This window comes from Neofelis nebulosa, chromosome 17, assembly GCF_028018385.1.
Source record: "Neofelis nebulosa isolate mNeoNeb1 chromosome 17, mNeoNeb1.pri, whole genome shotgun sequence".
Taxonomy (NCBI): Eukaryota; Metazoa; Chordata; class Mammalia; order Carnivora; family Felidae; genus Neofelis; species Neofelis nebulosa.
The window spans coordinates 9,461,398-9,489,304 of record NC_080798.1 but is presented as its reverse complement, the minus strand read 5'-3'; the positions used below and the strand labels follow the sequence as shown (position 1 = coordinate 9,489,304).

Below are 27,907 nucleotides of genomic sequence, written 5' to 3'. Positions count from 1 at the left end.
CCCCACCCCCACCCCCCAAGCCTCCTTTTCCTAGATCTCCAGCCGGGTCTGGAGCTGGGTTGTGGAGTAGACGGTCTGGGAATCCACACCCACCACCAACCTCCCCTCCCACTCTCCTGTTACACATTGCAGTGTTTGGAATAAACCATGTTTTTATGCCTCCTCAGTCCAAGTGTGAGCTCCGTGTTTGTCCCAGCCCCCCTCAAACTTCCCTGGAGGAAACAGAAACCGAGAAAAGTCCCACAGAGGAAGAGAGGGCGGAAAGAAAATTGTATTCAGAACACAGACCCTGGAAGGAGATGGGAGACAAAGACCCAGAAAGGGGCTGTGAGAATAGATCCTAAGAAGAAGACTGAGATGGTGCGAGGGAGGACAGAGACCCAGAGAGAAGGCGGGACAGAGAACTCCAGAAAGATCCAGGATCAAAACACTTTAGGATTAAGTCTAGGGTCCCATTCCTATGGCCACAGACAAGGCCTCTTGCTTGATTCTTAATATCCTGTTCTTGCAAGCGAGGAGTCTAGTATATCCCAGCCAATCCACCTATCTCGAATGCCGTGAATCTCACCAATGAGAATCTATTTCTAACATTTCATTGCCGATGAGGGATAAAGAGAGCCAAAGCGCTTGTAACGGCGGTCTCCAGAGGGCTGACTTTCTGATTAAGTGCTCGCTGACCATAGCTGCAATGTGAACGCCTGGTTAGGCAACTGACTGCCCCAAGAGGGTAGCTTCAACCGACTGACTTACACATAATATCATCCTGTCTACACTAAAGCAGTTTGAAGTGAATTAAAGCCATCATAACAAGGAGGGGAGAGGAACCCGGCTTTATGGGTCCTCAGGGAGCAAAAGCCCAGTCTTCTTGCCAGTGAGAACTCTTATTTGCATACATGAATAATATAGCGGAAAGGAAGCAATGGGAGTCCAAGGTGGAAGATGGAGTCGGGGCTCAGGACTCCTCCAGTAGATGGAGAAAACTGGCTTCGTACAGAACTACAACTCCCAGGAGGCCTTGCCGCCGCTCCGCAGAAAAGCGCCGCAAAGTCACGCGAAGGGTGTACTTTCTCCGAATCCGCAAGCCTCGGTCGCTAGGCTAGGACTCCTTTGCCTTAGTTCTCCTTCACCCTCTCCCCGCCGCCCTCTCTAATTGGTGAGCTCGGAGGTTTCCAAGGCAACCGTGCAGCCGAGCGGATCTCAGAAGAAGGAAACCGCAACCCGGAAGTGACGTCCTCCCTGCGCGCCGGCGGTGAGAGGCATCGAAGATGGCGGCGCGCAAGGGGAGGCGGCGCACGTGTGGGACCGGGGAACCCATGGAGGCCGAGTCCAGCGACGCAAGGACCGAAGGCCCGGCCCAGGTCTACTTGCCCGGCCGGGGACCGCCGCTCCGCGAAGGAGAGGAGCTGGTCATGGACGAGGAGGCTTACGTGCTGTACCACCGAGCGCAGACTGGTAGGGCCGGGCACCAGGACTCCTGGGTCCTGAGGAGGAAGGGGACTGGAATCCTGACTCCCGAGCGGGTCTGGTCCGGAGTCTTTAACTTACGAGGCACTCTGAGAGAGAAGACTGGGCTCTAAGACGGATGAAAACTTCACACGCGGGGGGGGGGGGGGGGGGCTGAGATCTCTGTGCCGTTCTAATTTTGCGACCTCTCTTTTTATCCCAAGGCGCCCCCTGTCTTAGCTTCGACATAGTCCGGGATCATCTGGGAGACAGCCGGACAGAGCTTCCTCTTACACTTTACCTGTGCGCTGGGACCCAGGCGGAGAGCGCCCAGAGCAACAGGTGAGTGAAATCTGAGGTGTTCCTAGGACCAGGAGTCTGAACCCCCAGCTCCCTCTTCCCCAGGACCTAGAAATCGAGGTTTCCGGCTTCTCTCCTCCCTCCCTCTGAGTATCCTGGCATCCCGTGCCTCACTCACCCCACGCTTTCTCCCAGACTGATGATGCTTCGGATGCATAATCTGCATGGGACAAAACCCCCGCCATCGGAGGGCAGCGATGAGGAGGAGGAGGAGGAGGAGGAAGAGGAGGAAGAGGAGCGGAAGCCTCAGCTGGAGCTGGCTATGGTGCCCCACTATGGCGGCATCAACCGAGTCCGGGTAGATACAGACCCAGGAGCCTGCTCTACATTGTCTGACCTCCAACCCCAACCCCCTTGTCTATGCCTTCCAGCTTTTAGGAAAGTATCTGGCACGTACCTTTATATGCATTGGCTTATGTACGTCTTACCTGCCGTCGTTATTGTCGCTATGTGCTAGAAGCAACACGGGGCGAGTTTTTATGGTCTTTCCTCTTCTGTAAAATGGCGAAGGTTACAAAGCTGGCCTGATGGAGCTGACGTGAGGGTAAAATGGAACAGCGTACGGTTATTTCAGGTGCCCAGAGACAGCACCTGGGTGTAGTGTGACACATGTTTTGTGTTATTGCTCAGGAAATGTCCTGGGCTGTGGGGCCGCTTTCGTGCTGCTGGGTTCTGGCACCTTGCGATCGCGCTGCTGTGTGAATTACACGAGACGATGTATGAACGGCACTCAGGGCAGTGCTTGGCCCACAGCCCTTGCTGTGGGTCCCCATTATATTATTACCATGTTTTAGGCATTGTTCTATGCCCTGGGGATTTCACGGAGCAAAAGTTCTCTGGCTTCATGAAACGTAATGCTAGCAGGGGAAGGGAACAAGAAAAAGCTAAGTAAACGTGCAGTGCGTCCTCACAGAGAAGAGGAAAAGCGAGGTAAGGGAATTAGGACGTTTCTAGAGTGGGTTTGCTGTTTTAAATAGTGCGGTCAGGGTCAGGGAAGTATTTGTGATAAGGTGCCATTTGAATAGAGACTCACAGGAAGTGAGGGAGTGAACCAAAGATCTCTGTTGGGAAAGGGTTTGTAGGCAGAGGAAACACAGGTGCAAAGGCCCTGGGGCAAACGTGGCATGTTTGAGGAATTGCGAGGGAAATCGGGGAGACCAATGCAGCTGCCAGAGCAAATGGACGAGAGGGAGAGTGACAGCATGTAGGGGGTTGACACAGAGGAGGTGATGGGTTGTGGAGGGCTTGTAGGCCTTACCTGTTAGGGTCAGGACTTGGCTTTACTTGGGGAGAAATTGGGAGCCACGGGAGGGTTTAGAGCGGAGGACAGTTGGGATCTGACTTGTGTTTTAAAGAGATCCCCCTGAGTGCTGTGTGGAGAATAGACCGCACGGAGGCAAGGGCAGAAGTGTAGTCCCACGGGGAGGCCATCACGCAGGGGGAAGGATGACAGGAGTAGCCAGGAGTGACGACAGTAGAGGTAGTGAGAAGGGCTTGGAAGTGATGTGGGTTTTGAGTGTAGCTAGCACGGGGTGGCCGTGAGGACAAGTCAGTGAGTCCTACAGTTCGGGGCCTGAGATGGGGAGCCCCGGGGAGGAGGAGCTTGTAGACGGCGATTAGGAGCTTGGCTTTGGCCGCGTGAAGTTTGAACGGTCGGTGTCAATAGGAGTCTGGAGTCCAGAGAGGTCAGGGCTTGGGGCTACTGGAAACCTTGAGGCTGGACGGGATCTCCTAGCGAGCAGACAGAGGCAAAGAGACCCAAGGACTGAGGCCTGGGACCCACCGACATTTACCAAGTTACAAAGACTGGTAGTCTGGGGCGCCCGGGTGGCTCAGTCGGTGGAGCATCCCAACTCTTGATTTCGGCTCAGGTCATGATCCCAGGGTCGTGGGATTCTCTCCCTCCCTCTGCCCCTCTCCCCTGCTTACGCTCTTTCTCTCTCTCAAAAAACGAAAAAAAACACGGGGTACCCTGAACACCCTTTCAGGGGTTGCTGGGGCCTCTGGAAGGAGTTTGCGGCCTCACCATCACTGCTGCCCAGTGTGGGCAGTTGTCCCAGGTACCAAGCCGGTCCTGCAGGCTGTCGTTTTCTTCCCTGCAAAGGTTCCTGGGAGCCAGGCTCCCAGCTGTGGGAGGACGGGGGTCCTGAGGACCTGCAGGTCCGTTTCTCAGGGATGCCAGGAGCTGTGGTCACCACCACCCTGAGCCTCCCGTCCCTCCTGCCTCCCTTTCCCTTCTCCTCCCCCCCCCCCCCCCCCACAGGTGTCCTGGCTGGGCGACGAGCCGGTGGCCGCTGTATGGTCAGAGAAGGGCCAGGTGGAGGTGTTTGCACTGCGGCGGCTCCTGCAGGTGGTGGCTGACCCACAGGCCCTGGCGACCTTCCTCCGGGACGAGCAGGCCCGGGTGAAGCCCATCTTTGCCTTCGCTGGCCACATGGGAGAGGGCTTTGCGCTGGACTGGTCCCCCCGTGTGTCTGGTGGGTGTCCCTGGGGTGCAGGGAATCGGCCCTGGGTGGGGCGGGGGGGGGGGTCTGTAGGAAGGGGTGGGTGCTGAGACTGTCGGGAGAAGAGGGGGCGCGGGGCCAGCCGGGGCCAGCTGCTTTCCTGACTCCTGTCTCCAGGGCGCCTGCTGACTGGTGACTGTCAGAAGAACATCCACCTCTGGACGCCTGTGGACGGCGGCTCCTGGCACGTGGACCAGCGGCCATTCGTGGGCCACACGCGCTCTGTGGAGGACCTTCAGTGGTCCCCGACTGAGGACACGGTGAGGGCGGGCTGGGCGTCTGACTCCTGGGTCTTGCAAGAGGGGGGGGACTGGGGCTAGATTCTAATGGGGCGGGGGGAGAACACAGAAAAAGAGGGCAGGGGCGCCCGGGGTGGGGGGGGGGGGCTCAGTTGGCTGAGCGTCCGGCTTTGGCTCAGGTCCTGATCTCACGGTTCGTGGGTTCGAGCCCCGTGTTGGGCTTGCTGCTGTCAGCGCCGAGCCTGCTTCGGATCCTCTGTCTCCCCCCCCCCCCCCAATACCCCTGCCAGCGCGTGCGCTCTGTCTCTCTCCCTCTCTCCCTCTCTCCCTCTCTCCCTCTCTGTCTCTCCCTCTCCGTCTCTCTGTCTCTCCCTCTCTCTCAAAAACAAACTTCTAAAAATAAAATAAGGGTAGCCCACCACGCGTCCCCTGGTCTCCAGAGTGGGGTGGCAGGCACACCAGGGTCACTCAGACCCCGCCCTGCCCAGGTGTTCGCCTCCTGCTCGGCTGACGCCTCCATTCGCATCTGGGACATCCGGGCCGCCCCCGGCAAGGCGTGCATGCTCACCACCGCCACCGCCCACGATGGGGACGTCAACGTCATCAGCTGGAGCCGCCGGGAGCCCTTCCTGCTTAGCGGCGGGGACGACGGGGCCCTCAAGATCTGGGACCTGCGGCAGTTCAAGGTATGTCCCCAGCTGGACGTCTGGGGCTGGAGGAGCCCCTGCTCCCGGCAGCCGCTGGGATTTGCAGGCTTCTTCCCTCGGACGGTTGTCTGCGCCAGAGCCGGGAAGGCCTGTCGAGGTGGGGTGCAGATGAGGAAACAGGCCCGGGGGGGAAGGCTGTGGCTGGCGCGGGGTCGCTCGTTCCGCCGGCTGGAGAGGTGACGGGGGACAGAAGGGGCCGGGTGGCCGCAGAGGCCGCGATTCCCATCTGCCTGCCTGGGGCGCAGCGTGGTGGGCCGTGTGGCTCGGGACTCCAGATCCGCGAGGAGTTGTAGACTCGTTGTTCGTGGGTTCTGTGGAATCCACTGAGAACGGGAGCCCAGGTCGATCGTTATGGGGGAGGAAACTGAGGTACAGAAAGGACGGGAGCGGACAGGACATTACCACCCGGCCGAGGATTGGCTTCGTAGAGCCGAGAGGGGTTCTGGGCAGGAGAAACTGTCTCCGGCTTCCCTGTGGACGGAGCCGGCACTTGGCGTGGCCCTGTGCCTGCCCGGGACCACCAGGACGGAGTCTTTTTTGTTCCCCTCCTGTAGAGCCAGCCCTGAGGAAGCTTCTAGAAGCGGGCTCCGGCCCCCAAGGAAAGTGCGTGGCCAAGTTGATTGGCCACTGGGACTTCGGAACCACTTCTCCGATTTAGAATTCCCTTTGCTTTAGCCTACCGCACAAGTGCTGTTTTTCTTTTCATCGGCTGCCTCCGGAGCCTGGGAGCCATGCTTCCGCCCCCTTTAAGGCCTTCGTAGAATCAGCAGGGGGAGCGCTTTGAGAACCCTCTTCTTTTATAGGAAGGGAAACTGAGGCATGCCGAGGGAGGACCGAGGCCGGGGATCTTGTGACCTGGAGCTCGGAGGGGGTTCTTGGCAGGGGAAACCACAGCTCCTGAGACACTACGTCTTTATTACCGGTTCTGCTTTGCCCTCTGTCCCTTTCGGGGAATCTGGGAGTCCAGGGGAGGAGCCCGGGTGCACCCCTCCAGCGGGAGAGCGGTGAGGGCTCGGCCTGGGTCGCCCTGGGAGTCAGGCCGAGGTGCTCAGAGCCCCCGACTCCCTTCTTCCTGTAGTCTGGCTCCCCAGTGGCCACCTTCAAGCAGCACGTGGCCCCCGTGACCTCTGTCGAGTGGCACCCCCAGGACAGCGGGGTCTTTGCAGCCTCGGGCGCGGACAACCAGATCACGCAGTGGGACCTGGCCGTGGAACGGGACCCCGAGGCCGGCGACGCGGAGACGGACCCCGCGCTGGCGGACCTTCCCCAGCAGCTCCTGTTCGTGCACCAGGGCGAGACCGACCTGAAGGAGCTGCACTGGCACCCACAGTGCCCCGGGGTCCTGGTCAGCACCGCCCTGTCGGGCTTCACCGTCTTCCGCACCGTCAGCGTCTGAGGAGGCCCGCCGTGCCTTCGCCTGGGGACCGGGTCGAAGTTGGTTCCGCCGGAAGGGACGCGTTCGGATCGGTGCGCCAGCCCTCCTCCGAGAGAAGGACCCGGTTGGGCCCGTTAGCTGCCATGATGGATTCCGTTTGACTCGCTGTTCTTGGAGAGGACTCGCTTTGGTCCCGTGACCCCTCTTGCCAAAGGCTGTGCTTTGACCCGTGACTCTCAAAATAACCACTTGGTTTGCTCCGGTGACCCTTGGGGCAAAAGACTCGGTTTTGACTGGTGACCCCTCCCACCGGAAGACTTGGCTTCGCCCTGTGACCCCCTCTGTCCCCCACCTGTCGGAGGACTCTGGCCTGTTGCCCAGGTGAGCCTGGCGTGGCCTCCTGTTGCTGCGGACGCTGTAAGCCGCGGACCCGGTCTCGGCCGCGGGTCTCCCCCGGGGGGTAGCTCGGGCACTTTACGATGGGTGGGCCACATCTGAGGGGTGGGTTCCTCTAGCAGAATCCGGTCTGGCTCTTTGTTTTCCTGCCATCAGAGTTCGGCCAGGACGTCCCAGCAGGGGACTGTGTGGGTCCTCCCTCCCTCCTGCATCCAAGGCGGGGCGCTATGCAGGAAGGAAGGTCAGGGGCTCCTGAGGCAGTAAAGGACCAGAATGAGGCTCATCCTGGTGGCTCCTCCCTACAAAGAAGCTGGAGGAGGAGGCGGGAACCCGGCACCCAGCTGTCCGGAGGCCACCGCGCTGGGAGAGGCCACTGGGAATCCCCGCTTCGGGTCTCTTAGCCCATCGGGTGCCGTTTGGACCTGCCTGCCCCCAGTCTGATTCCGTGTGGAACTCGGTCCGGGTCTCTGGGGGGCTCTCTCCCCTGCGTCCCCCAACTTCTTAAGGCTTCATCTCCAGGAGCCCCCCTTCATCTCTGTCCTGCCCCCGCTGGTCCCTCATCTGTGTCCCCATCTCCCCGTGTCTCCCCGCCCCCTCCCCCTTCTGTGTCTGCCACCGCGTCTCCTCTCCAGCCTGCTTGGGCTGCGGCCCAGGCGCCCTGCCTGGCCGTCCTCCCTGGCTCCCCCTCTGCGGCTCTGAGCTGGCCCCACCCCCTGCCCCCCCTCAGCCGGGCCTCTGATCCGCCTGTAGACACAGAGGTCGGGCGCCCGGCACGAGGCCCCTGGGGCCCAGGACGCACCGCTGCCCCTCAGCACCCACAGAGGTCTCCCCGCGGCCCTGGCAGAGGATCCCCCGGCGGAGGGCATGGGGGTGGGCTGCCCCACCAGGTACGTGCCTCTGCGCAGAGGCCCCGGGCTGAGACCATCCCACCTCCCCACCCCTCCTCGCCCGGGCCCTTCCGCCCCACGTTCCCCGTCCTCGCTGTTCCCCTGGGAAGGTCCTGCCTCACCCTCGGTGACCGATTCCAGCCCCGGAACGACCTCTCCCCCACCACCCCACTCCCAGTTCGGCGCCTCCGTCTCTGACCCCCATCTCCGCTTTCTGCCTTTTCCCCCTCACCCCCACCCTCTCTTGCCCTGTCCCTGTCCGCGAGCCTGGCTCCCCAGCTCCCCATTTCCTGAGACCTCTTCCCTGCCCAGCTGCTCCTAGTCTGCCTGTCCCTCCCACCGTGTCTCTGTCCCCTCTCTCTAGGTCTCTGGCCGCCTGCTCCCCAGGTCTCTGTGCACCCCACCACCACCACCCTGTCTCTGTCCCCTTCCCTCTGGGTGTCTGTCCCTCTCTCTCTGGGTCCCTGTACCCCCTGTGGGGCCTGTCTTCCCCTCTTTCTGGGCTCCCTCTCAGCACCCCTCCTTGTCCACTTTGAGCCTCTGCCTTGGTTCCCTCTCTGTCCCCACACACCCCACCCCTCCCCGCCCTACCCTGTCAATCTCTGCCCTCCAGCCTGCTGTCCAGACCCTGTTGGGGGGGAGGGGGGAGGGGGACCACCCAGGGTCTTGGGCAGAGTGTGAAAATGCTTCTCTTTTGAGGGGGAGGAAGGTTGGGGTGGGGGGGCGGAGCTCGTTGGCCCCAGATTAGACAGTGACTTTGACACCAAATTAACACACCTTAAGCCGTGCGTCTCCTTTATATGGAAACGTTAAGCTGCTCTGGCAGGTCAGGGGGAGGATGGGGGGAGGGGACTACAGGCTCTGGATCCTTTCCCTCCTGTCCTGCCTCTGCGGGGTGGGGGGTGGGCGGGGGGGACGTTGAGCCTTGTGTCCCATCCACCCTCTGAGCTGGGCCACGTTGGGTGCAGACAGGGCCCTCTGCAGGTGAAGGCCCCCGTCGACTTTGTGAACCGGGCACGGTCACCCCTGCCGCACGGGGCCGAGGGTGGGATTTAGGAGGCAGAGTCCCGGCTCGGAAAGGCTCCGGACCCAAATGGGCACCCCTCCTTCGGCACCGCGTGGGTCTGGCCAGGTCCCCGGGCCTAGTCCCCAAACCTGTGAAGCGGGGCAATGATTTGGACTTCCCAGCTTCCAGAAGAGTCCAGGTGAGGTGAGCGGCGGGGTCAGGTGGAGTCCAGTGGGCGGGCTGCAGACATCCCCTGTGCTCCTGCAAGGCCAAGGACATAGTAAGTGCTCGGGCAATAAGCGTGCCCTTGCTGAGGTTGTCCGTGGTTCGTCGCTCAGGGTTTGGCACCTGAGAAACCTGGATGGGAGTCCGGGGTTTCCACCCCCCAGCTGAGGGACCCGAGACAAAGGAGGGACCTCAGTGCCTCTGTTTGCTTCACTGTGAAAAGCAAAGCCTCCCGTGCCCCAGGGTTGTGGTCACAGGTGGGTGGCTGGGTATGAGAGGACCCAGTCTGGGGTCCACCTCCCCTCCCCTGACTTCGGTGGCCCCTGACGGAACCAGTGCCTAGTAGGGACTTCTGGGCAGGAGAGGGCCACAAACGCAAACGTCAGAGCCTGGCTTCAAACCTGGCCCCTTGAGCGGCTAAGCCTCAGTTTCCCCTCTTCAGAAGGATGATCTCCAACTCCCAAGGTTGTCGAGAGCGAGAAAGAGTCAGGGTTGGGCTACATCATGGATGCCTGACGCAGCCAGGCCCAGTCCGCTCTTTCCTACCTCCGCAGAATGGGTATGATAACCACCGGACATGGCAGAGCTGCCCAGGTGGTCATGGACAGCAGGTGCAGAGCTTAGTGAGGTGTGGGAGGGTGGTGTCGAACTTAACATTGACCTTCCGAGAAGCCCATGAGGCTCCCGGAGCCTGGCTCAGGGGGCACACAGTACATAGGTGCTTGGTAAGTACTGCCGGTACTGATACCAAAGTGTTTAGCCCCCAGCCCAGACGGGTTCTAGAAGTCCCTCCTCCGCAGCTGCTGGGGGTGGGGTGGCGAGGCCTCCAGGTCCCTGTCCCGCTCCTTCCCTCCTCTCTCCTTCACCCTATTGAGCCCCTGAGATTCCACTTCCCAGATGAGGGAGCGGAGGCTGGGGAAAGTATGCGACCCGCCCCCCAGTCCTGGAGTCAGTAAGTAGCTGAGCCGGGATTCAGCATAGAACCGCCTGACTCGGGAGCCCAGGGTCTTTCCACAGATGAGGCTCCTGAAAGGAAGCCAGTGGTCCCAGGGCACACAGTGGGTCGGCAACTGAACCAGGATTGGGCCCTTGGTCTATGATGACTAGAAGGCCCTTCCTGACCTGGAAAAAGTCCAACTTCCCCCATGTCACAGTTGAGGAAACTGCTCAGAAGGACTTGCCCAAGATCTGAGGGTCAGGGCTGAGCGTGGGTTTGTTTTTTGGTTTTGTTTTGTTTTGTTTTGTTTGCAACAGCTTCATTGAAATGCAATCCAGATACGGGGCGCCCGGCCGGCTCAGGTGGTAGGGCGCGTGACTCTTAATCTCGAGGTCGTGAGCTCAAGCCCCACGTTGGGTGGAGAGATTACTCAAAAATAAGATTTGAAAAATAAAAATAGAATTCGGATAAAAATACAGTGCACACGTTCAATGTATAACTCAGTGTTTCTTTAGTGTTTTCATGGAGTTGTGCCACCATCACCACAGTCAAATGGAGGGACAGCTTCAGCACCCCAACAGGAAAACCCGTGGCCTCTGGCTGTCACGCCCCAATCCCATCCCCATCGCCCCAGCCCTAGTTATCACTAGTCTGCAAGGTACAGATTTGTCCATCGGGACATATAAACGAAATTATGCGATACGTGGTCTCCTGCACCCGGCTGGTTTCACTTAGCATGATGTTTTCGAGGTTCATCCGTGCCCCAGTGTCCGTGCTTCCGGTTTTGTTTTGTTTTTAATGTTTATTTATTTTTTGAGAGAGACAGAGCGTGAGCGGGGGAGGGGCAGAGAGCGAGGGAGACACAGAACCCGAGGCAGGTTCCAGGCTCTGCATTGTCGCCACAGAGTCCGACGTGGGGCTCGACCTCGTGAACCGCGAGATCATGACCTGAGCCCACGTCGGACGCTCAACCGACTGAGCCACGCAGGCACGACTGTTTAACCACTTAGGGGACCGCCAGGCTGTTTTTCACAGGAGTGACTCCATTTTCCATTCACCAGTAGTTAGGAGGGGGCCCACTTCACGTCCTTGTCAGTATCTGTCATCATCCCAAGAAGGTGGCGACAGTGTCTCATTGCGGTTTTGGTTTGGATTTCCCTGAAGGCTAATGACCTTGAGCGCCTTTTTTTTGTGCTTTTTGTGCTTATCTTATTGGCTATTTGTAGATCTTTCTTAGACAAATGTCCACTCAGATACTTTGCCTATTTTTAAATCGCGTTATCTTTTTACGATTGAATTGTAACAGGTCCTTGTAAATTTCAAATACAAATTTCTTAAATATAGGATTCGCAATTATTTTCTCCCGATGGCGGCTTGTCTTTCCACTGTCCCGATAGTGTCCTTTGAAGCACAAAAGTTTTAAATTCTTTTTTTTAAGTTTTTTTTTTTTTTTTTTTTTTTTTTTTTTTTAATTTTTGAGACAGAGACAGAGCATGAGCAAGGGAGGTTCAGAGAGAGGGGGAGACAGAATCCGAAGCAGGCTCCAGGCTCCAAGCGGTCAGCCCAGAGCCCCACACGGGGCTCGAACCCACAGACCACGAGATCATGACCTGAGCCAAAACCAAGAGTCGGCCGCTCAACCAACTGAGCCACCCAGGTGCCCCTTAATTTTGATGGAACATTCCGTTCATCCACCGTTTTTCCTTTTGCTGCCTCAGCTTTCTGAGCGTGCTTTGGAACCATCGGTGACCTCGGAGCCCGGGGCTCATCTCTCCCCGCGGACTCCACATTGAGAAGCGGCTACCACTTTGTGGACTCTGGATTTGCTAACGCTCAAATCCTGGTTCACTCCGCTGTGGCCGTGGGCAAGTTAAACGTTCTGTGCCTCAGTTTCCTCATCTATAAAATGGGGACGGTAACGTCCACACTGGCCTAAGGCTCAAGTATGTCGATTCGCGTCAAGCGCTCACCACGGGGTCCGGTGAGCACTGTCCAGGCGTCTGCGCCAATCATCGGGGCGCTTGCTCGAATGCCGTCACGCCTGCGGTTCTGTTGCCGTGGTCGCCCCACAAGCATCTCCTATTAATATTGTCGTTGATGCTGTCCCGTTCTGGCTTTCCAGGTGAATGATGTGCCCCCCCCCCCCACATCTGTCAGATGAGGCCGCCGAGGCCCAGGGAGCACGCCCGGCCGATGAGCCCACCCATTCCTGGCGCCCCCGACCTTGCCTCCCGTGTCTCTCTCCGCAGGTTCGGGGCGCCCGCCCCCTACTAGGCCAAGTGGAGGGGGTGTCCCCGCCCAATGGGCCTGGCCAGGGCCCTGCGCCGCCTTAGCGGCGCCCTGGAGCCAGGAGAGGGCCGGGCCGGCGACGAGGAGGAGGCCGGGCCGGGGCTGTGCCGCAACGGGTGGGTGGCGTCGCCGGCGGGGCGGCGCCGCGGGCGCTTCGTCAAGAAGGACGGGCACTGCAACGTGCGCTTCGTGAACCTGGGCGGCCAGGGCGCGCGCTACCTGAGCGACCTGTTCACCACGTGCGTGGACGTGCGCTGGCGCTGGATGTGCCTGCTCTTCTCCTGCTCCTTCCTCGCCTCCTGGCTGCTCTTCGGCCTGGCCTTCTGGCTCATCGCCTCGCTGCACGGCGACCTGGCCGCGCCGCCGCCGCCCGCGCCCTGCTTCTCGCACGTGGCCAGCTTCCTGGCCGCCTTCCTCTTCGCGCTGGAGACGCAGACGTCCATCGGCTACGGCGTGCGCAGCGTCACCGAGGAGTGCCCGGCCGCCGTGGCCGCCGTCGTGCTGCAGTGCATCGCCGGCTGCGTGCTCGACGCCTTCGTCGTGGGCGCCGTCATGGCCAAGATGGCCAAGCCCAAGAAGCGCAACGAGACGCTCGTGTTCAGCGAGAACGCCGTCGTGGCGCTGCGCGACCGCCGCCTCTGCCTCATGTGGCGCGTCGGCAACCTGCGCCGCAGCCACCTGGTCGAGGCCCACGTGCGGGCCCAGCTGCTGCAGGTGGGAAGGCCAAGGCCGGGGGCGCGGGGGAGGGGCCCCGCGCGGGGGGTGGGGGGGCTGGGTGGGAGACGTAGGCTCGAGGGCGGGGCGTACGTCGGGCGCGGAGGGCGCGTGGACTACAATTCCCAGCAGTCTCACGGGCGGGGACCCTGCTTCCCCCTCTTTGTGGACTGAGGCTCCTTCCCGGACCGGTTGTAGGCGATGTAAACCCCAGAGGGAGGTCGGTGACCAGTTCTAACTGGCGACCTGGACTGGAAACAGATCTTGAGACGCGAAGAGCTCACCGTGGGTTGAGGATGGGCCCCCAGTGGGGTTGTGGGGCATCTAGACCTGAGAGAGCCACACCTGGGCCGTAAAGGCTCTCAACTACAATTCCCAGAAGCGTCTGTGGGCAGGGGAGGTGCCCAGAAAGGACGGTCTGAGCAGGTGATGGCGTTTTGTGGGTGGCGTCAACCGTGGTTCAGGTTAACAATAACCAGCCGACACAGTGGTACCGAGAGTAGCCTGTGTTGAGGCCAGGCCCCCGTGGGATTGTGGCAGGTGTAGGCCCAAGGGACTGCAGAGCCACGGAACACAATACTCCGTGGTCTCTGGGCCTGGGGTCCTGCAGCATTTGTGAGAGGTTCCATTCCGTATCTCAGTGGCTCAGTCTGGCCCCCAGCCTCCTGCTCAGAGGAGTAAAGGGCTGGAAAACACCTTATCACCAAAACAACAACTACAACCCCCCTTGGCCCCTGGGGTAGCGGCTCCCTCTGGTGCCCTGAAGAAGGGGTCTTACTGTTTCTACAAGTGTGGTCAGACTGCCCAAATTCTAGGGCAGTAGTTGTCCTTGCCCGAGTAAAGACACTTAAGAACCCTGGGGTAAGGTTGGACTTCGGTCAGAGGGAGGACAGAATAATGGTGGGAACTACAACTCCCAGCAGCCTCTGGGGGCTCCTTCTCCATTGTTTGAGACTACGATTCAGGACTAGGAGGGATACTCTCTCTCCCCGAAGTCTGTGGGGTGCTGACATGGGAGGTTGGGTATGGAACCAGTCAGGGTAGGTGGGGTGAAACTACCAATACCTGGCTTGGGGACTGCATTGCCCCTCCACACACACACACACACACACACACACACACACACACACACTGGTATGGAGAGGCTTGTAGTTGGGTTGCGGGGACAGATAGCCCCAGATTGCTCGGGGGCTGGTCCTGTGGCTCTATGCCAATATCATTCTGTCCCTCTGTCCCCTCTCTTTTTCTCTCTCGGGTTTCCATCCCCAAACCCCTTGAGTCTCTCTCCGTCTCTCTTTATTCTCTGGGCCCATGTTCCCCCCTCCCCCCCACCCCTGCCTGTTTCTCCTCCCCTTCCTCCGTTCCTTTAATCTCGCCATCTCTGTCTCCACTCATCCCTGCGCTCCCCGCCATCTGTCTTTGGCCCCTCTCTTCTCGCTGCAGCCTCGAGTGACCCCGGAGGGTGAGTACATTCCACTGGATCACCAGGATGTGGACGTGGGCTTTGATGGCGGCACTGATCGAATCTTCCTCGTGTCTCCCATCACCATCGTGCACGAGATCGACTCCGCCAGCCCTCTGTATGAACTGGGACGTGCCGAGCTGGCCCGGGCTGACTTTGAGCTGGTGGTCATTCTTGAGGGCATGGTTGAGGCCACGGCCATGACCACACAGTGTCGCTCCTCCTACCTCCCTGGTGAGCTGCTCTGGGGCCATCGTTTTGAGCCGGTCCTCTTCCAGCGTGGCTCCCAGTACGAGGTCGACTACCGCCATTTCCACCGCACTTACGAGGTCCCAGGGACACCAGTCTGCAGCGCCAAGGAGTTGGATGAACAGGCAGAGCGGGCTTCACACAGCCCCAAGTCCAGCTTCCCCGGCTCCCTGGCCGCATTTTGTTACGAGAATGAACTTGCACTGAGCTGCTGCCAGGAGGAAGAGGAGGAGGAGGAGGCCAAGGAGGAGGACGGAGCGGAGGCAGAAGACGGCATTGCCGGCCCCCAAGTACTCACACCGACCCTGGCACTGACCCTGCCCCCGTGATGCCAGCTGGTGTCTCCCGATTTGTACCCCCTTCCCGGAAGTAGCAAGGTGGAGAGAGCAAGGGTCCTCTCCTGGGATGGGGGCAGGTGTTTCCCAAGACCGACAGGCCTGCTGGGTAAATTATTAGCTGGTGAAGGTCTCCCATGCCTAGCGGACCCACCCCAGACATACTGGCTCTTAATTCCTCTGCGTTCCATGCTCCCTCTCGAGACCCCTTTATCAGCCTGATTCCCGAGTCTCCCCAGAGCTGAGGGATCCAGAATTCTGGACCACCTAAGTGGCAAAGACCGGTGGTTCTAGATTCCTCCGTATGGCTGGGTTTGGTTGGTGAGCAGGGTCAGGAATCAGTGGTATGTACCTCCTCCGGGGACAGCAACAGATGAAGAGTTTGTAGGTCTGGAGTGACTTAAGATTCAAGGGACTGTTGCTTCTAGACTCAGTTAACCAAGCAGCAAATCACTTTTTCCTAGACCACGTTAAGGAGGGAGGGTTACGGAATGCCCCAAGAATTCAAGACCGTCTTGATTAGCCAATGACAGAAAGTTGACTGCAAGTCAAGAGAAGACCTTGTGGTTCCAGAAGGCCCAAGAGTTAAGATTCTGTGAATCTAGATTGACCGCAGAGGCAAGCGCTGGTGGTTCTAGAATAGGTTTGACCTAGAATGCTGAGGAAACTCAAGAGTTATGTTTCTAGAATGCACAAAACAACAGAGTGTCTGTGGGTCTGGAAGGGCTAACGTGACAGACTGGGAGTCCTTGATATTAGATAACTCCAGACCCCCTGCTGTAGAACATCAAACCAAGGAGATAATCAATGCTTCTTAATGATCCACAGGTTGTTTTTTTTTTTTTTTTTTTTTTTTTAAGTGCCATTCTAGAATGTCCAAAGGAATCAGGATTCTGTGTCTCTAGACTGATCACAGAGTCAAGGAAGGAGTGGCGATTCTGGATGTCTGAGATTTGTTGGTTCCAGTTTGCCCAGTGGAGTTAAGAATCTTGATGATTCTTTGTGGTTCTGTTAATGCCAAAGGGAATCAAAGCTCTGGGGAGCCAGAGTTGTCCATTATTAAAACCTGGAAAGTTCTAGTCAGCTCCTAGAACTTGGCCATTCTAGGAGGTGGACTCGGGATTTGATTGACAGCATTTCTGGGCTGACCGAGAAAGGGAGGACCCAGAGGAGACCCTGTGGATAACAGGGCTGCTTGTTGGGCAGAGAGGAGAGGCCCAAGGCGGATGAGTCTACAGTGCTCTGGAATCCTGTACCTAGTGATGTGTGTCTATTTCTTAAAGACGTTATAAATATGTGTATTATATATATAATATAAATACAGATATCTATCTATATTTTCCCATGGTTCCTACAAAAGGGTTAGAAATTGAGCTTAAGCTAATTGGAATAGAGTCTTTTACAAGGATCCAGGAAGCTTTGCTCTAAATCCCAACTCTGCCGCCATGTACCGTGTGACTTTGGGCAAATCACTCCCCTCTCCCCGCCGCAGTTTCCCCATCTGTAAAAATGGGGCATTGGAACTTGAAATTCTCAAAGGACCTTTCCACCGGATGATTCCCCACTTCACTGAAGGGGACGGCTAGGGGTGGGGGTGAGCGTCCTGTAGATTTCCCAGCTCCCCCTGCTGCTGGAACGCATGGCCTTCCGGGGGCGACTGGGAGGGGAGATGCTCTTGGAGGTCAGCTCTGAACTTGGATGTGTGAATGACAGGGCAGGCTGTGGCTGAGGGTCAGAATCTCCTGCCTCTGGTCCAGCTCGGGGGGGGGGGCTGGGGAAGGAGAAGGTCGCTCTGAATGCCGAGAGAAAGTGTGTGTTTCGGGGGAGAATTGTACCCCAGATTAAATCACTGGGAGCCCTGGTGTCTGTGAGTGTGCTTCTGGGGTGTGGGTCCTCGCTCCTGTCCTCCAACCCCCACCATACTGCTATCTACCTAAGTGCCCAGCAGGCTGCCAGCCAGCTGCAGAAGGAAACAGCGCCAGGGAGGAGGACACCTTCCTGCCCGTGTCCCAGGACTGAGGGCAGGCACTGTCATTGCCCATTAGCTTGCCCAAGTGCTGCACCAACCCAGGTCCCCGCTTCTGGCTTCCCCACCTCCCTTTATCCTTCAAAATCCCCACTTAAAAACCGGATGGGATTAATTAGCTAGCTGTTCTCCCAGTGCAGGGTGTCCGGGGGTAGGGACGGGGGCTAATGGGAACACAGGCACGGAGAAGGGTGTTCAATTGAGGGTGAAGGGACAGGAGGAGGGTTCTGTTTGGAAGGAAAGAGAACGGGGCTGGGCCGGCACAGCCTGGGTTTCCACTGGGGAGGACAAGGTGTGGGCCGCTCATAAAGGTCAGTGAGGGGATTAAGAGGCTCCGTGTCTAATCTGTCAGCTTAACCAGGTCCTGGCCCTGAATCTATCCCCACCTGCCTAGCCCAGGAACGGCGAATGAGGACAAGGCCCAGACACCACCTCAGACGCAGTTAGGGATCCGCCCATGACAGGGATGCCCAGACTATTCCATCCCGGCCAGCTGCCTGCCCTTGCTTTTTCTACAAGGAATGGAAATGAGAGGCTGGAGGGGGAGGGGGGAGGGCATCGTGTGTGTGTGTGTGTGTGTGTGTGTGTGTGTGTGTGTGTGTGTAGGGGGTGGGGACACTCTGAGAGGAGGGAGGAGTTTAAGAAGAGGTGGGGCCTGAAGTGAGGGGAATCAGAGCGGGGAAGGAACCAGAGAAATGGGAGGATGTTGAGGAAAAGGGGTTGTTGGGGGGTGGGGGGGGAGGGAGAGGACGCTAAAATAAGGGGAGGAGTTTGAGGGCAAGAGGGAGGAGCCCGAGAGACAGAAGGCGCCAGGAAGGCGGAGCCTTCACTATACTTGGCCTTCCCCTGTTGTCCCATTCTCCATGACAGATACCCGATAGCGTTTTCGTTTGGAAGAAAGAATAAGTCTTTTGTTTCAGCACTCCGGGACTCTCAAGAGACTTCAATGGACGGGAAGGTCCTGAGAGGGGTGAAGGCTCTCCGATCTGGAGATCGGAGCGGCCAGTACCAGGAGACCCGAGGCCAAAAGATGGGCCCAAGCTGCTCCCAGTTGCCTGGCAACCGCTGCGGTCAAAAACCTGCTAAGCCAGCCAAGGAGGTGTGGCTCACGGGAACAGCCGACAGTTGTGGCCCCGCCCCCTAGCAACGAGACTAACAAAGTGCCGCTCCCCAGCAACCTATTACTAGAGGCCGGCCTCCGTTGGACTAGCATCCTAGCGCCCGGAGCCCTGGCGCAGGCGCAGTTCTCTGTGCTGGCCCAGAGTCCCACCTCCATGCAACTCCTTTCCGAGCCTTCTCATTGGCGGGCAAACCAGCCAAGTGCCTTCTTTTGTTTCGGAGGCGGCACCCGGCTCCCTGCCCGCACTCCGATTGGTCCCACAGACCGTCTACCTCCGGCCGGACCGTGCTACGTCGTCTCCTTTTGTGCCTATTGGCCCTGGAGGACGGTCCTTCGGGGTCGGGGGCGGAGCAGACGAGAGGGCCCGCCGTGGATTGGGCGGTGTCAAAACGAGGGGCGGTCTCTATTGGCGGGGCGGTTGGGAGGCGAAGGGAGAGTCTTTTCAGCGCTGAGGACTGGCGCTGAGGAGGCGGCGGTGGCTCCCGGGGCGTTTGAGCGGGCTCACCCGAGCCCGCGGGCCAACGCGGATCCAGGCCCGACCGGCGGGACCGCCCCGGACTCCCCGCGGGCCTTCCTAGCCGCCATGGAGGACGGTGTCTATGGTAGGTCGGGGAGGGGCGGGGCCGGCCGGGAGCGGATGGAGCCTTTCGACCCGAACGTTCCGCAGCGAAAATCCCTCCCGGCGCGCGCTGCGCGGAGCCGTTCGGCCCCGTCGTCGCCTCGTTCTTGCGGGGCGCGGGACGGGCTTCCGGCGGGCCCCGAGAGCAGGGCGTTCCAGGCCATTGTTTGGGCCGAGCCTGTTTCCGGTGGCGGCGGGAGGGGGCGGGATGGAGCGGCGGAGGCGAGGCCGGGGTGGAACCATTCCTGCTGGAAGGGCCGGGCGAGCCCAGTGCCTGCTGGGAGCCGGGAGGGGGGCTTCTGGGGCGGTTGGGTGGGGAGAAATCTTGGGGGCTGCAGAGATCCCGCTAAGGCGGGGGCGGGAGCCTTCGATGCCCCGCCCCCCTGCCGCAACTCTTACGAGCTGTCAACAGCTCTCCCTGCCATAGTTACTTTTCATGGACCCAGGAGTCCGGACACCCGAGCTCCCAGTTACCTCGCCAAGAATGGAGGCAGAAAACCAAGGCCTCACCCCCCTTCCAAGTAATGGGCCCAGCAATTCGGGCTCCCAGCCCCCTTCTCCCTCAGACTCAGGAGTGCTGACCCCTACCTAGCCTCCTCCTCCCCGAGGACTTGAAAGTCTAGATCCCCCTGTCTAGACCTCCAGCCCCTTCTTCCAGCAGACAGGAGGCCCTACCCTTATCCTTGTCCTCTCCAACCTGGGAATCCTGCCGGCCCCAGCCCTGTCCTCCCCCAGATTGTAGGAACCCAGGCTCCCAGTCCCAGAACTGACCGCCAATCCCTGACTCTGACCCGTAGAGCCCCCAGACCTGACTCCGGAGGAGCGGATGGAGCTGGAGAACATCCGGCGGCGGAAGCAGGAGCTGCTGGTGGAGATCCAGCGCCTTCGGGAGGAGCTCAGTGAAGCCATGAGCGAGGTGGAGGGTCTGGAGGCCAATGAGGGCAGGTGAGGGCTGGGGTGGGGAACTTGGGGGTCACGAGGCCCGGCCAGGGATGCCCAGGCTTTGACCTTCCATCCCGTGCTCTCTTCTGCAGTAAGACTTTGCAACGGAACCGGAAGATGGCGATGGGCAGGAAGAAGTTCAACATGGATCCCAAGAAGGTGCTTGGGCCACAGGGCTGGGATCAGCCAGGCAGACACCCGGGCCGAGGGTTCTGGCACCTTCAGGTTCCAGAAGTGCCATAGTTAAAGGTCTGCCTGAGGCGGACAGACGTGGTCCTGATCCCCGGAATTCAGATCTGGGCCGTCCGTTTGTTCTCCGAACACTAACCAGGCGTTTGCCGCCTCCTGACCTTCGCGCGTGCTGTGCCCTCCGCCTGGGAGGCTCAAGGGGGAGCAGACCCTGCTCTTGGTGCTTGATTCACCGGGCAAAGGCGGAGGGAACAGTAGGCGCAGAGGCTCGGCTGAGGCGGGGGTATTTGAGGACCTGCGCGAAGCCTGAAAACGAAAGCTGGCCCGGTTCTGTGGAGGGCAGAGGCGGGGGTGGATGCCGGGGAGGGGGTGGGGAGTGGCTCTCCGCCGGCCCCCTGTGCTGAGACCACCCGCCCCCACCCACCAGGGGATCCAGTTTTTGGTGGAGAACGAACTTCTGCAGAATACACCCGAGGAGATCGCCCGCTTCCTGTACAAGGGCGAGGGCCTGAACAAGACAGCCATCGGGGACTACCTGGGGGAGAGGTGAGACCCCGCCGGGCTCCCATGGTCCCCCGCGACCAGCTTCTGCCCTTTCACCGCCCACTTCCTCTCCCAAGGAAGGGCCCTGATAGACCAGCCTTCTCCCCGCACAGGGACAGAACGGACTGACACAGGGGTCTGTGGGAGCCTGGGGACCATCCGGGGGAACCTGGGGAGGGGCGTGGGAATCTTCTGAATGTCTGGAATGTTGGGGACCGTGAAAAACATCTGTGGGTATCATGGGCATGTGTAGACAGCTGGCTTGTGTGGGACCCTCCAGGGACAGCCAGGGGGCATTGGGGTCATCTGTGAATATCTAGGGAGCACAGGGACCCCTGGGCATCTGGGGCGTGAGGATCATCTGCGATGTTTGGGGTACCTAGGGATTTGTGGACACCTGGGGCACGTAGAGACCACCTGAACGTCTGAGGTGCACAGGGCCATCTGCGTGTCTGGTTGTCTGAGGATTGTGTGGACACCTGAGGGGGTGTGGGGGCCATCTGGAGGTGTCTGGGGACCGTCTGTGGGCATCTGGGGTGCGTGGAGATTGTTTCACGGACGTCTGGGGGGTGTGGGGACCATCCGGACATCTGGGGGACGTGGTAGCCCTCTGGGGATGTCTGGGGACCCTCTGTGGACAGCTGGTGTTGTGGGATTGTTGTGTGGACGTCTGGGGTGCACGGGGACCATCTGTGGACGCCTGGGAGATGTGGGGACCATTTCTGGACGTCTCCAGAAGCTGGGGGATCACCTGGGCGGAGCATACGTTTGGCCGTGTCTCTCTTAACTGTTCGGCTAATCCCGGGATGATCTCGCAACAGATGGTCCTCCCAAGGGCGTGTTCTGAGTATTCCTGCCCTGGTGTCGGGCCTGTGACGGAGCCAGGCTAAAACTGTCACCCGCTCCAGAGGCAGCCACGGCACAGACGAGGTGGCTCAGACTCCCCGGTCTCCCTCCTGGGCGTGACTCTGTCCCTGTCCTCCCAGGGAAGACCTGAACCTGGCAGTGCTCCATGCCTTCGTGGATCTGCACGAGTTTACTGACCTCAACCTGGTGCAGGCCCTCAGGTGAGAGGGATGGGGCCGGAAGGGCAGGAGCGTACCTGCCAGGGCTTTCTTTACACACGACGAGCCCTGCTCAAAACGAAGACAGAAACAAAAATGGAAGTGATGGTCTCCCGTAACACCGAAGTCCACAGTAGGGCCTCCTTCAGGCATAGCTGTATCCAGGCACTTCGGCGCTGCCAGAAGGCCAACCTCCTCTGTCTTTTGGTTGTGCTTCCCCTGTGTTGGCATTGCTGTCTGTAGGCCCTCCTCTCACAGGGCAGCAGAAGCCTCTGGTGACCGCAAGCTTTGCGGAAAGGAGGGGTTTCTTCCATGTGAATCCACCAGAAGCCCCGGGCCAATCAGTGCTCATGGGCCAGCTTGGATCCATACCTGAGACAGCTGCTGAGGCCGCAGGGCTGTTTTTGGCTGGTTCCTAACACAGGGACTGAGAGCAGGGCGGGGGGGGGGGGGGGGGGGGCGGTTCTGCCAGTTCCCGGCATCCACACCCGGCTCCTCTCCAACCCAGGCAGTTTCTCTGGAGCTTTCGCCTCCCCGGGGAGGCCCAGAAGATTGACCGGATGATGGAAGCGTTTGCCCAGCGATACTGCCTGTGCAACCCTGGGGTCTTCCAGTCCACAGGTTGGGGCCCAGACTCCTGGGGCCTGGGAAGGAGGGGCCGGCGGGGAGGGTGGGGGCACCTACCCGTGTCGTCACCACCTGACTGTCTGGTGCAGACACGTGCTACGTGCTGTCCTTCGCCGTGATCATGCTGAACACCAGCCTCCACAACCCCAACGTCCGGGACAAGCCAGGCCTGGAGCGCTTTGTGGCCATGAACCGGGGCATCAACGAGGGTGGGGACCTGCCTGAGGAGCTGCTCAGGGTCAGGCCCCCTGTACCCCCCCTCCCTGCAGCCCCTCTTTGCTGTCCCTTTCCCCACCACTGACCCCCCCCCCTCGCCCCCACGGGTCCCCTGGTGCCTGAGCCGTCCAGCGGGATCGCGTCAACCTGTCCATTTCCTTTCTCTTCGTCTCTCCCTGGCTCCCTCGGTCTTTGTCTCTCCGGTTCTCTCTGCTGTCTCTCTCTGGCCCTCCGGCTCATTCGGGGTCTCTGTGTCTCTCAAGAACTTTGCGGGCCTTTGCAGCAGCTCAGCGTCTTTCCTCCCTCTCCACCTTCCTTTGCTCCGGGACCCCCTCCACCCATCTGACCCCCCCCCCCCGCCCCGTTCCTTCTTCCCTGAGCCGCTCCACCTGTGGTCCCCGTTTCCTCCCTGGCTGTCAGAGACCCCCCCCCCCCATGGCCAGGCAGCCCCGGGAGGGGCCCCGGGGTCTGGAGTTGCCGACTGCCCCCGTTCGCCCCTCAGAACCTCTACGACAGCATCCGAAATGAGCCCTTCAAGATTCCTGAGGATGATGGGAATGACCTGACCCACACCTTCTTCAACCCAGATCGGGAGGGCTGGCTCCTTAAGCTGGGTACGTCCCCTAGTGACCCCGCTTGGCCGTCTCTGCAGGGAGAAGTTAGGGGGCCCCCGGCTCTGGACTTGACCTCCATGTGGACCTGCTGTGTGATCTTAGGCAAATGATTTGACCTCTCTGAGCCTCAGTTTCCACATCTGAAAAATGGGGCTGAAAATGAGATTAGGCCTGTGTGCTGGGCCCAAGCACAGGGACCGGCAGAGAGGAGGGGGCCCAGAAATACTTAGGGGGGTAGGGTAGGGGTTAGGGAGCACCGAATAAAATGCCGGGCTCTGTGCTCACGAACGAAAGAGTCCCCGGCTGGGATGGAACGGGCGGGGTGGGGCCAGTCCATCTGGAAACACACAGTGCCAGCAGACTCAGGGTAAGTTAGGGGTCAGCCGGGTGCCCCTCGCGTCGGGTTATCTGAGGATTGGAGTGGTTTCTCCGCCGTGGCTTCACGGGAGCTTCCCCTGGGGGCTTTTAAAACCCCGCCAGCCAAGCCACAGCCTCATGAAGCCAGGATTTTCGGGGCAGGATGGACTGTCAGTCATGTTAAAAGCTCCCCCGGGTGCTGTCAGTGCAGAGTCAAGGTTGCGAGCCGCTGGCTGGGAGCCCCGGCCGGTAATGATGGGCGCCGCGGGAGCGCTAGCTGTGGCTTTTTAGTGGAAAGGCGGTGAATGGCCGCTCCAGCAGGGATAGTGGAGAAGCTGGGGCCTCGGGAGGGCCCAGCATGGGGTGGGGGTGGGGGGCACAGCAGGGCTTTCCTCCCGCTCCCCCAACCGTGGAATTGTGCTCCTAAGCCAAGACCTCGCCTCTCCAACAGTAAGCAGGTCCCTGACTGGGTGCCCAGGTGTCCTGGTCCACATAAAAAGGGCAGACCAGTCTCTCCCGCCATCAGTGGGTAGATGGATTCCGGAGTCAGCTCCAGGGGAGGCCGATGGGGTTGGGGGGAGGTTAGACTCCTCAGAGGCCACCTGGTGCCCCTGGCCTTGAGAGGCCAGGAGAGAGGCAAGCCGGAGGTTCCCCAGCGACTAGCCCCCCCTCCAGCCCCACCCCGGCAGCGGGGAAGCTTCCCGTTTCCCGGATGAGGACACTGAGGCTCAGCCGCCTTCCGACAGCCACAGGGCAGGAGTGGCCTCGGCCCCAGATCTCCTACCCGAGTGCACTTTTTCCCTTTGTGGCGATTAGAGAGAGGCGTCTCTTCCCTCAGAAGCTAAAGCGTGTGCAGCAAAGGGGGCCTATGGTAGTTGTGTTCACCAAGATGCCCGATGAGAGCCATTACTGCTGTTCCTAACCCTCTGGGGACGACAAGGCACCCGGAGACAGGTCTCCGTGAAGCCGGAAGGTGTGGGCCCAAGTGGGTCTGCGGACTGCAGTCCAGAGAGGGCAGGAGGTTGTCCTAAGGTCACACAGCCAGTTGGTCCTACAGCTCACCTGAGCGCCCCCACCCGCCTCAGGCCAAGGACTGGGGGTTTTGTCTTCTCCTTTTCGGGGGGGGGGGGGGATGACCTCCTCGGGGAGGGCCCTCCTGGCCCGGGGCCTGTCGGGGGGGGGGGGAGGGGGGGGCTGAGCCAGGCCCGATGCCAGGAGGTGCTCGCTCACGGTGGGGCTCAGGATCTTTGGCCCCCCTGGGAGGGAGCGGGTCATGTCGATGTAACTGGTTTTCTTCCCTCTCTTTCCCCCCTTCCTCCCTCCCTCCCTCCATCTCTGCGTGTTTCTCTCTGCTGTTCCTGTCTCCTACTCCCCATGCTCTCCTTCCCTCGCTCCCCCCATTTCTGTCGCCTGCGGCTTTTGGGGGCACCCCATTCTTCTGCCTTCCCTCCTCTTCGCCTGGTCCTGCCTGCTTTCTCGCTGTCTGCCCCAGGAGGTAGGTACGCAGCCCGTCCTTGCTCCCCACAGACATGACATCGGGGAGGGGGCCGCCCCGGCCTCGGGGCCCCGAAGCAGAGGGCTGGGGACTTGGATTCCTGGGCCCTGGGCCGACAGACAGGCTTAGAAAGTGTGGCGCCCCACGCCGGGGGCGGGCGGGGTCCTGGGGGCCCTAACCGCCCGTCCCTGCTCGCCTCTCTTCCCACGCAACGCTTTGCGCCAGGCCCCGCCTTCCCTGCGCTCGCTCCGCCTCAGTCCCCGCCCTGCCCTCCCAGAGGCCCCGCCCCCCGCTGAGCCCAGGCCCCCTCCCACCCCTTCCCTTTCAGGGGGCCGGGTGAAGACGTGGAAGCGGCGCTGGTTTATCCTCACAGACAACTGCCTCTACTATTTTGAGTACACTACGGTGAGGGCAGAGCCGGGCTCCGCTCCGGGGTCCTAGGAGGAGGGGCTGGGGCGGGGGGGGGGGGTCTGGATTCACGGGGCTGAGGGAGGAAGGGGTGGGGGTCTGGTCTCCTGAGTCTGGGTGCGGGGTGGGGCTGGGGCCCTGGATTCTTGGGTCTGCGGGAGGAGGGGCCTGGGGGCGGGACTCCCGGTCTGAGGGAGGAGGGGCTCTGACAGCGCCCTAGGGCCGCCGTAACAAAGTGCCACTAATGAAACTCGGTTCTGGAGGAGGGGCTGGGGCGGGGATTGGGGGTGTGAGTCCCCCCCCCGACCTGTGCCTTCAGGACAAGGAACCCCGAGGTATCATCCCCCTGGAGAATCTGAGCATCCGCGAAGTGGATGACCCCCGGAAACCGGTAAGATCCATCGGCCCCGCACCCCTGCCGGGCGTGGCGGGCGGGGGGGGGGGGGGGGGGGGGGCTCCTCTGGGCCCGGGGCCGGCTCCTACCTGCCCTTCGTCCGCTCTCGGGTCCCCGCAGAACTGCTTCGAGCTCTACATCCCCAACAACAAGGGGCAGCTCATCAAAGCCTGCAAAACGGAGGCCGACGGCCGAGTGGTTGAGGGCAACCACGTGGTGTACCGGATCTCGGCCCCGACGCCGGAGGAGAAGGAGGAGTGGATCAAGTCCATCCAGTGAGTCCGGGCTCCGGGGTCCCCGGGCAGGGAGGGCCGGGGCCGGGACCCCTCGGCCCTCACCCCGGGACCCCCTCCCCCCACGCCGTCCGCAGGGCCGCTGTGAGCGTGGACCCCTTCTACGAGATGCTGGCGGCAAGGAAGAAGCGGATTTCTGTCAAGAAGAAGCCAGAGCAGCCCTGACCCTCCCCCCCCCCGCCCCCTCCCCCGCTATTTATTACGGAGCTGCCCCCGCCCGGGCGGCCGGACCCCTGGGCCCCGGGGCGCGGATCCTGGTTCTCCAATCCCGGTTCTCCGTTTGGAAAATGCAGCACCTGTAGCTCCACTCTCGTTATTTGTAATTAACACACCGTTGGTAATCTTATTAATTATTTAACCACTCGCGGCCTCGGACCCCTCATTTCTCGGAGGGGTTGACAGCCCGGGTGCTGGGGGTCGCCCACGGGTGACCGGGGCCAGGAGCCCTCCCCTCCCCCGCCACATCAGCCCCTTCCGGTTTCACTCCAAGCCTGTGGGGCTGGAGTAAGGCAGAAGTTTAACTGGTGGCAGTTAGTGCTGACTTAGGATTGCGTGGCGTTTATAATTTTTTTAACGTTTTATTTATTTTTTCCGAGAGAGCGCACGCAAGCCGGGGAGGGGCAGAGAGAGGGGGACGGAGGATCCGTGAAGCGGGCTCTGCACGGATAGCAGAGAGCCCGATGTGGGAGTCGAACTCATGAACCAGGAGATCGTGACCTGAGGTGAAGCCGGAAGCTCAACTGACCGAGCCATCCGGGCACCCCAGAACTGTACTGCATTTGGCGCACGGGCCAGTGGAGGCTCTGGTGGGGGGCGAGGCCTGGTGTTCATTCATTCTGGGCATTACTGGACAACCGGGAGCCAGGCAGGTGCTGGTCCTTACCTTTGCTGTCACCAGGCTTGTGGTCCTGGAAGGGCAGCGTATAGTATCTGCTGGGGTCCGGAGCTGGGCCAGTGCTTCCGGAAGGAACCCTAGAGACCTGGCCGACTTCTGGGGCCCACCTACACCTTGCTGATGGGCTGTCCCTGGGGCTCAGCAAGAGGCCTGGGTGAAAGTGGCGGTTGGGCTGGGGGACCCTGGGACCAAGAGGGCAAGACTGTGGCCCCACCGAGCCAGGTTCTCAGCCACTGGAGAAGCACCTGCTGGAGGACATTTTGCACCAAGCCAGGATAGTGCAGGGAATCTGCATTTTATCTCCTTCCCTGGGACTCCCAACAGCCCCTCAAGTGTAAGGTCTGTTGGCCTTGAGGGGTGGGGTGTCCCCAAAGAACAAAGGCATATAGACCCCGAGTGGGGGAGGGGATGAGTTGGCAGGTTGGGACACTCTCCTACGCCCAGACGTGCAGTTGAGACTGATGAGCCAGAAACTACAACTTGGGGCGGGCCCCGGGACCAGGTCGGGTGGGGGAAGTCTGGCCCCCAGGGGTGTCCAAGTTGCAGTTCCTCCCTCCGGTAGGCCGCGTCCTTGAAGCGTCAAACCCCTAGCAGCGCTCCGGGTGACATGGGAAGCGCCCCGAGTCTTAGGACTTGGGCCTGGCTCTGCCCTTGGCCACAGGCATTCACCTGCTCGGAGCCCCCACCCCCATAGCAGTATAACCGCTCGGCCGCCCCCGAGGATGGGACTTCTTTCCTTCCTGCGAGACCCTCGGACTACAATTCCCAGCAAGCTGTGCGGCGCGGCCGCCCCCCACCCCACAGCGGGAGAGCCAGTCTCGAGGTCTCCTGGGAGTTGGAGTTCCCCAAGGCTCCAATGTGGGGTTTACGTTAGCCTCGTCGCTACCCTTGTGCAAGTTGGGTAAAGAGGTCCCGGCCGCTTCAGCCCCCAGGAACTGATGGGAAATGGGCTTCCCAGGTGAGGAAACGGGATTCCC

At 60.4% G+C, this 27,907-nt stretch overlaps 3 protein-coding genes across 4 annotated transcripts; all 3 read left to right on the top strand.

Moving 5' to 3' along the window:
- The first annotated feature begins 1,225 nt into the window (after nt 1-1,225).
- GRWD1 (glutamate rich WD repeat containing 1) lies at nt 1,226-7,302 on the top strand. Its single transcript, XM_058707948.1, has 7 exons — nt 1,226-1,452; nt 1,668-1,785; nt 1,939-2,101; nt 4,067-4,280; nt 4,425-4,567; nt 5,035-5,232; nt 6,332-7,302. Exons 1-7 carry the CDS (start codon nt 1,266-1,268, stop codon nt 6,647-6,649), a joined length of 1,341 nt encoding a protein of 446 aa, XP_058563931.1. The 5' UTR covers nt 1,226-1,265; the 3' UTR covers nt 6,650-7,302.
- A 136-nt stretch (nt 7,303-7,438) lies between these two features.
- KCNJ14 (potassium inwardly rectifying channel subfamily J member 14) lies at nt 7,439-16,465 on the top strand. The gene is made up of 3 exons (XM_058707949.1): nt 7,439-7,911; nt 12,329-13,082; nt 14,526-16,465. The coding sequence occupies exons 2-3, from the start codon at nt 12,381-12,383 to the stop codon at nt 15,120-15,122; spliced, it is 1,299 nt and encodes a 432-aa protein (XP_058563932.1). The 5' UTR covers nt 7,439-7,911; nt 12,329-12,380; the 3' UTR covers nt 15,123-16,465.
- A 2,185-nt stretch (nt 16,466-18,650) lies between these two features.
- On the top strand, nt 18,651-26,396 carry CYTH2 (cytohesin 2). Of its 2 annotated transcripts, none has more exons than XM_058707935.1 (12): nt 18,651-18,876; nt 19,691-19,838; nt 19,928-19,994; nt 20,452-20,570; nt 21,554-21,634; nt 22,140-22,252; nt 22,348-22,496; nt 22,977-23,088; nt 25,269-25,345; nt 25,668-25,739; nt 25,863-26,017; nt 26,113-26,396. In XM_058707935.1, exons 1-12 carry the CDS (start codon nt 18,858-18,860, stop codon nt 26,198-26,200), a joined length of 1,200 nt encoding a protein of 399 aa, XP_058563918.1. In that variant the 5' UTR covers nt 18,651-18,857; the 3' UTR covers nt 26,201-26,396. The 2 variants fall into 2 exon arrangements, with proteins under 2 accessions (XP_058563918.1, XP_058563919.1); XM_058707936.1 differs by lacking the exon at nt 18,651-18,876 and adding an exon at nt 19,224-19,414 and having other exon boundaries at nt 22,977-23,089; nt 25,267-25,345.
- Nucleotides 26,397-27,907: the final 1,511 nt, after the last annotated feature.

What these genes read in the sequence shown, in the direction of transcription:
- GRWD1 (XM_058707948.1), top strand. Translation starts at nt 1,266, where the DNA reads ATGGCGGCGCGCAAGGGGAGGCGGCGCACGTGTGGGACCGGGGAACCC. An exon ending in GCGGCATCAACCGAGTCCGG is followed by an intron (nt 2,102 to 4,066) that starts GTAGATACAGAC and finishes CCCCCCCCACAG; the next exon opens with GTGTCCTGGCTGGGCGACGA. An exon ending in GGTCCCCGACTGAGGACACG is followed by an intron (nt 4,568 to 5,034) that starts GTGAGGGCGGGC and finishes CGCCCTGCCCAG; the next exon opens with GTGTTCGCCTCCTGCTCGGC.
- KCNJ14 (XM_058707949.1), top strand. Translation starts at nt 12,381, where the DNA reads ATGGGCCTGGCCAGGGCCCTGCGCCGCCTTAGCGGCGCCCTGGAGCCA. An exon ending in TGCGGGCCCAGCTGCTGCAG is followed by an intron (nt 13,083 to 14,525) that starts GTGGGAAGGCCA and finishes TTCTCGCTGCAG; the next exon opens with CCTCGAGTGACCCCGGAGGG.
- CYTH2 (XM_058707936.1), top strand. Translation starts at nt 19,330, where the DNA reads ATGGACCCAGGAGTCCGGACACCCGAGCTCCCAGTTACCTCGCCAAGA. An exon ending in TGGGGTCTTCCAGTCCACAG is followed by an intron (nt 22,253 to 22,347) that starts GTTGGGGCCCAG and finishes TGTCTGGTGCAG; the next exon opens with ACACGTGCTACGTGCTGTCC. An exon ending in TGGATGACCCCCGGAAACCG is followed by an intron (nt 25,740 to 25,862) that starts GTAAGATCCATC and finishes GGGTCCCCGCAG; the next exon opens with AACTGCTTCGAGCTCTACAT.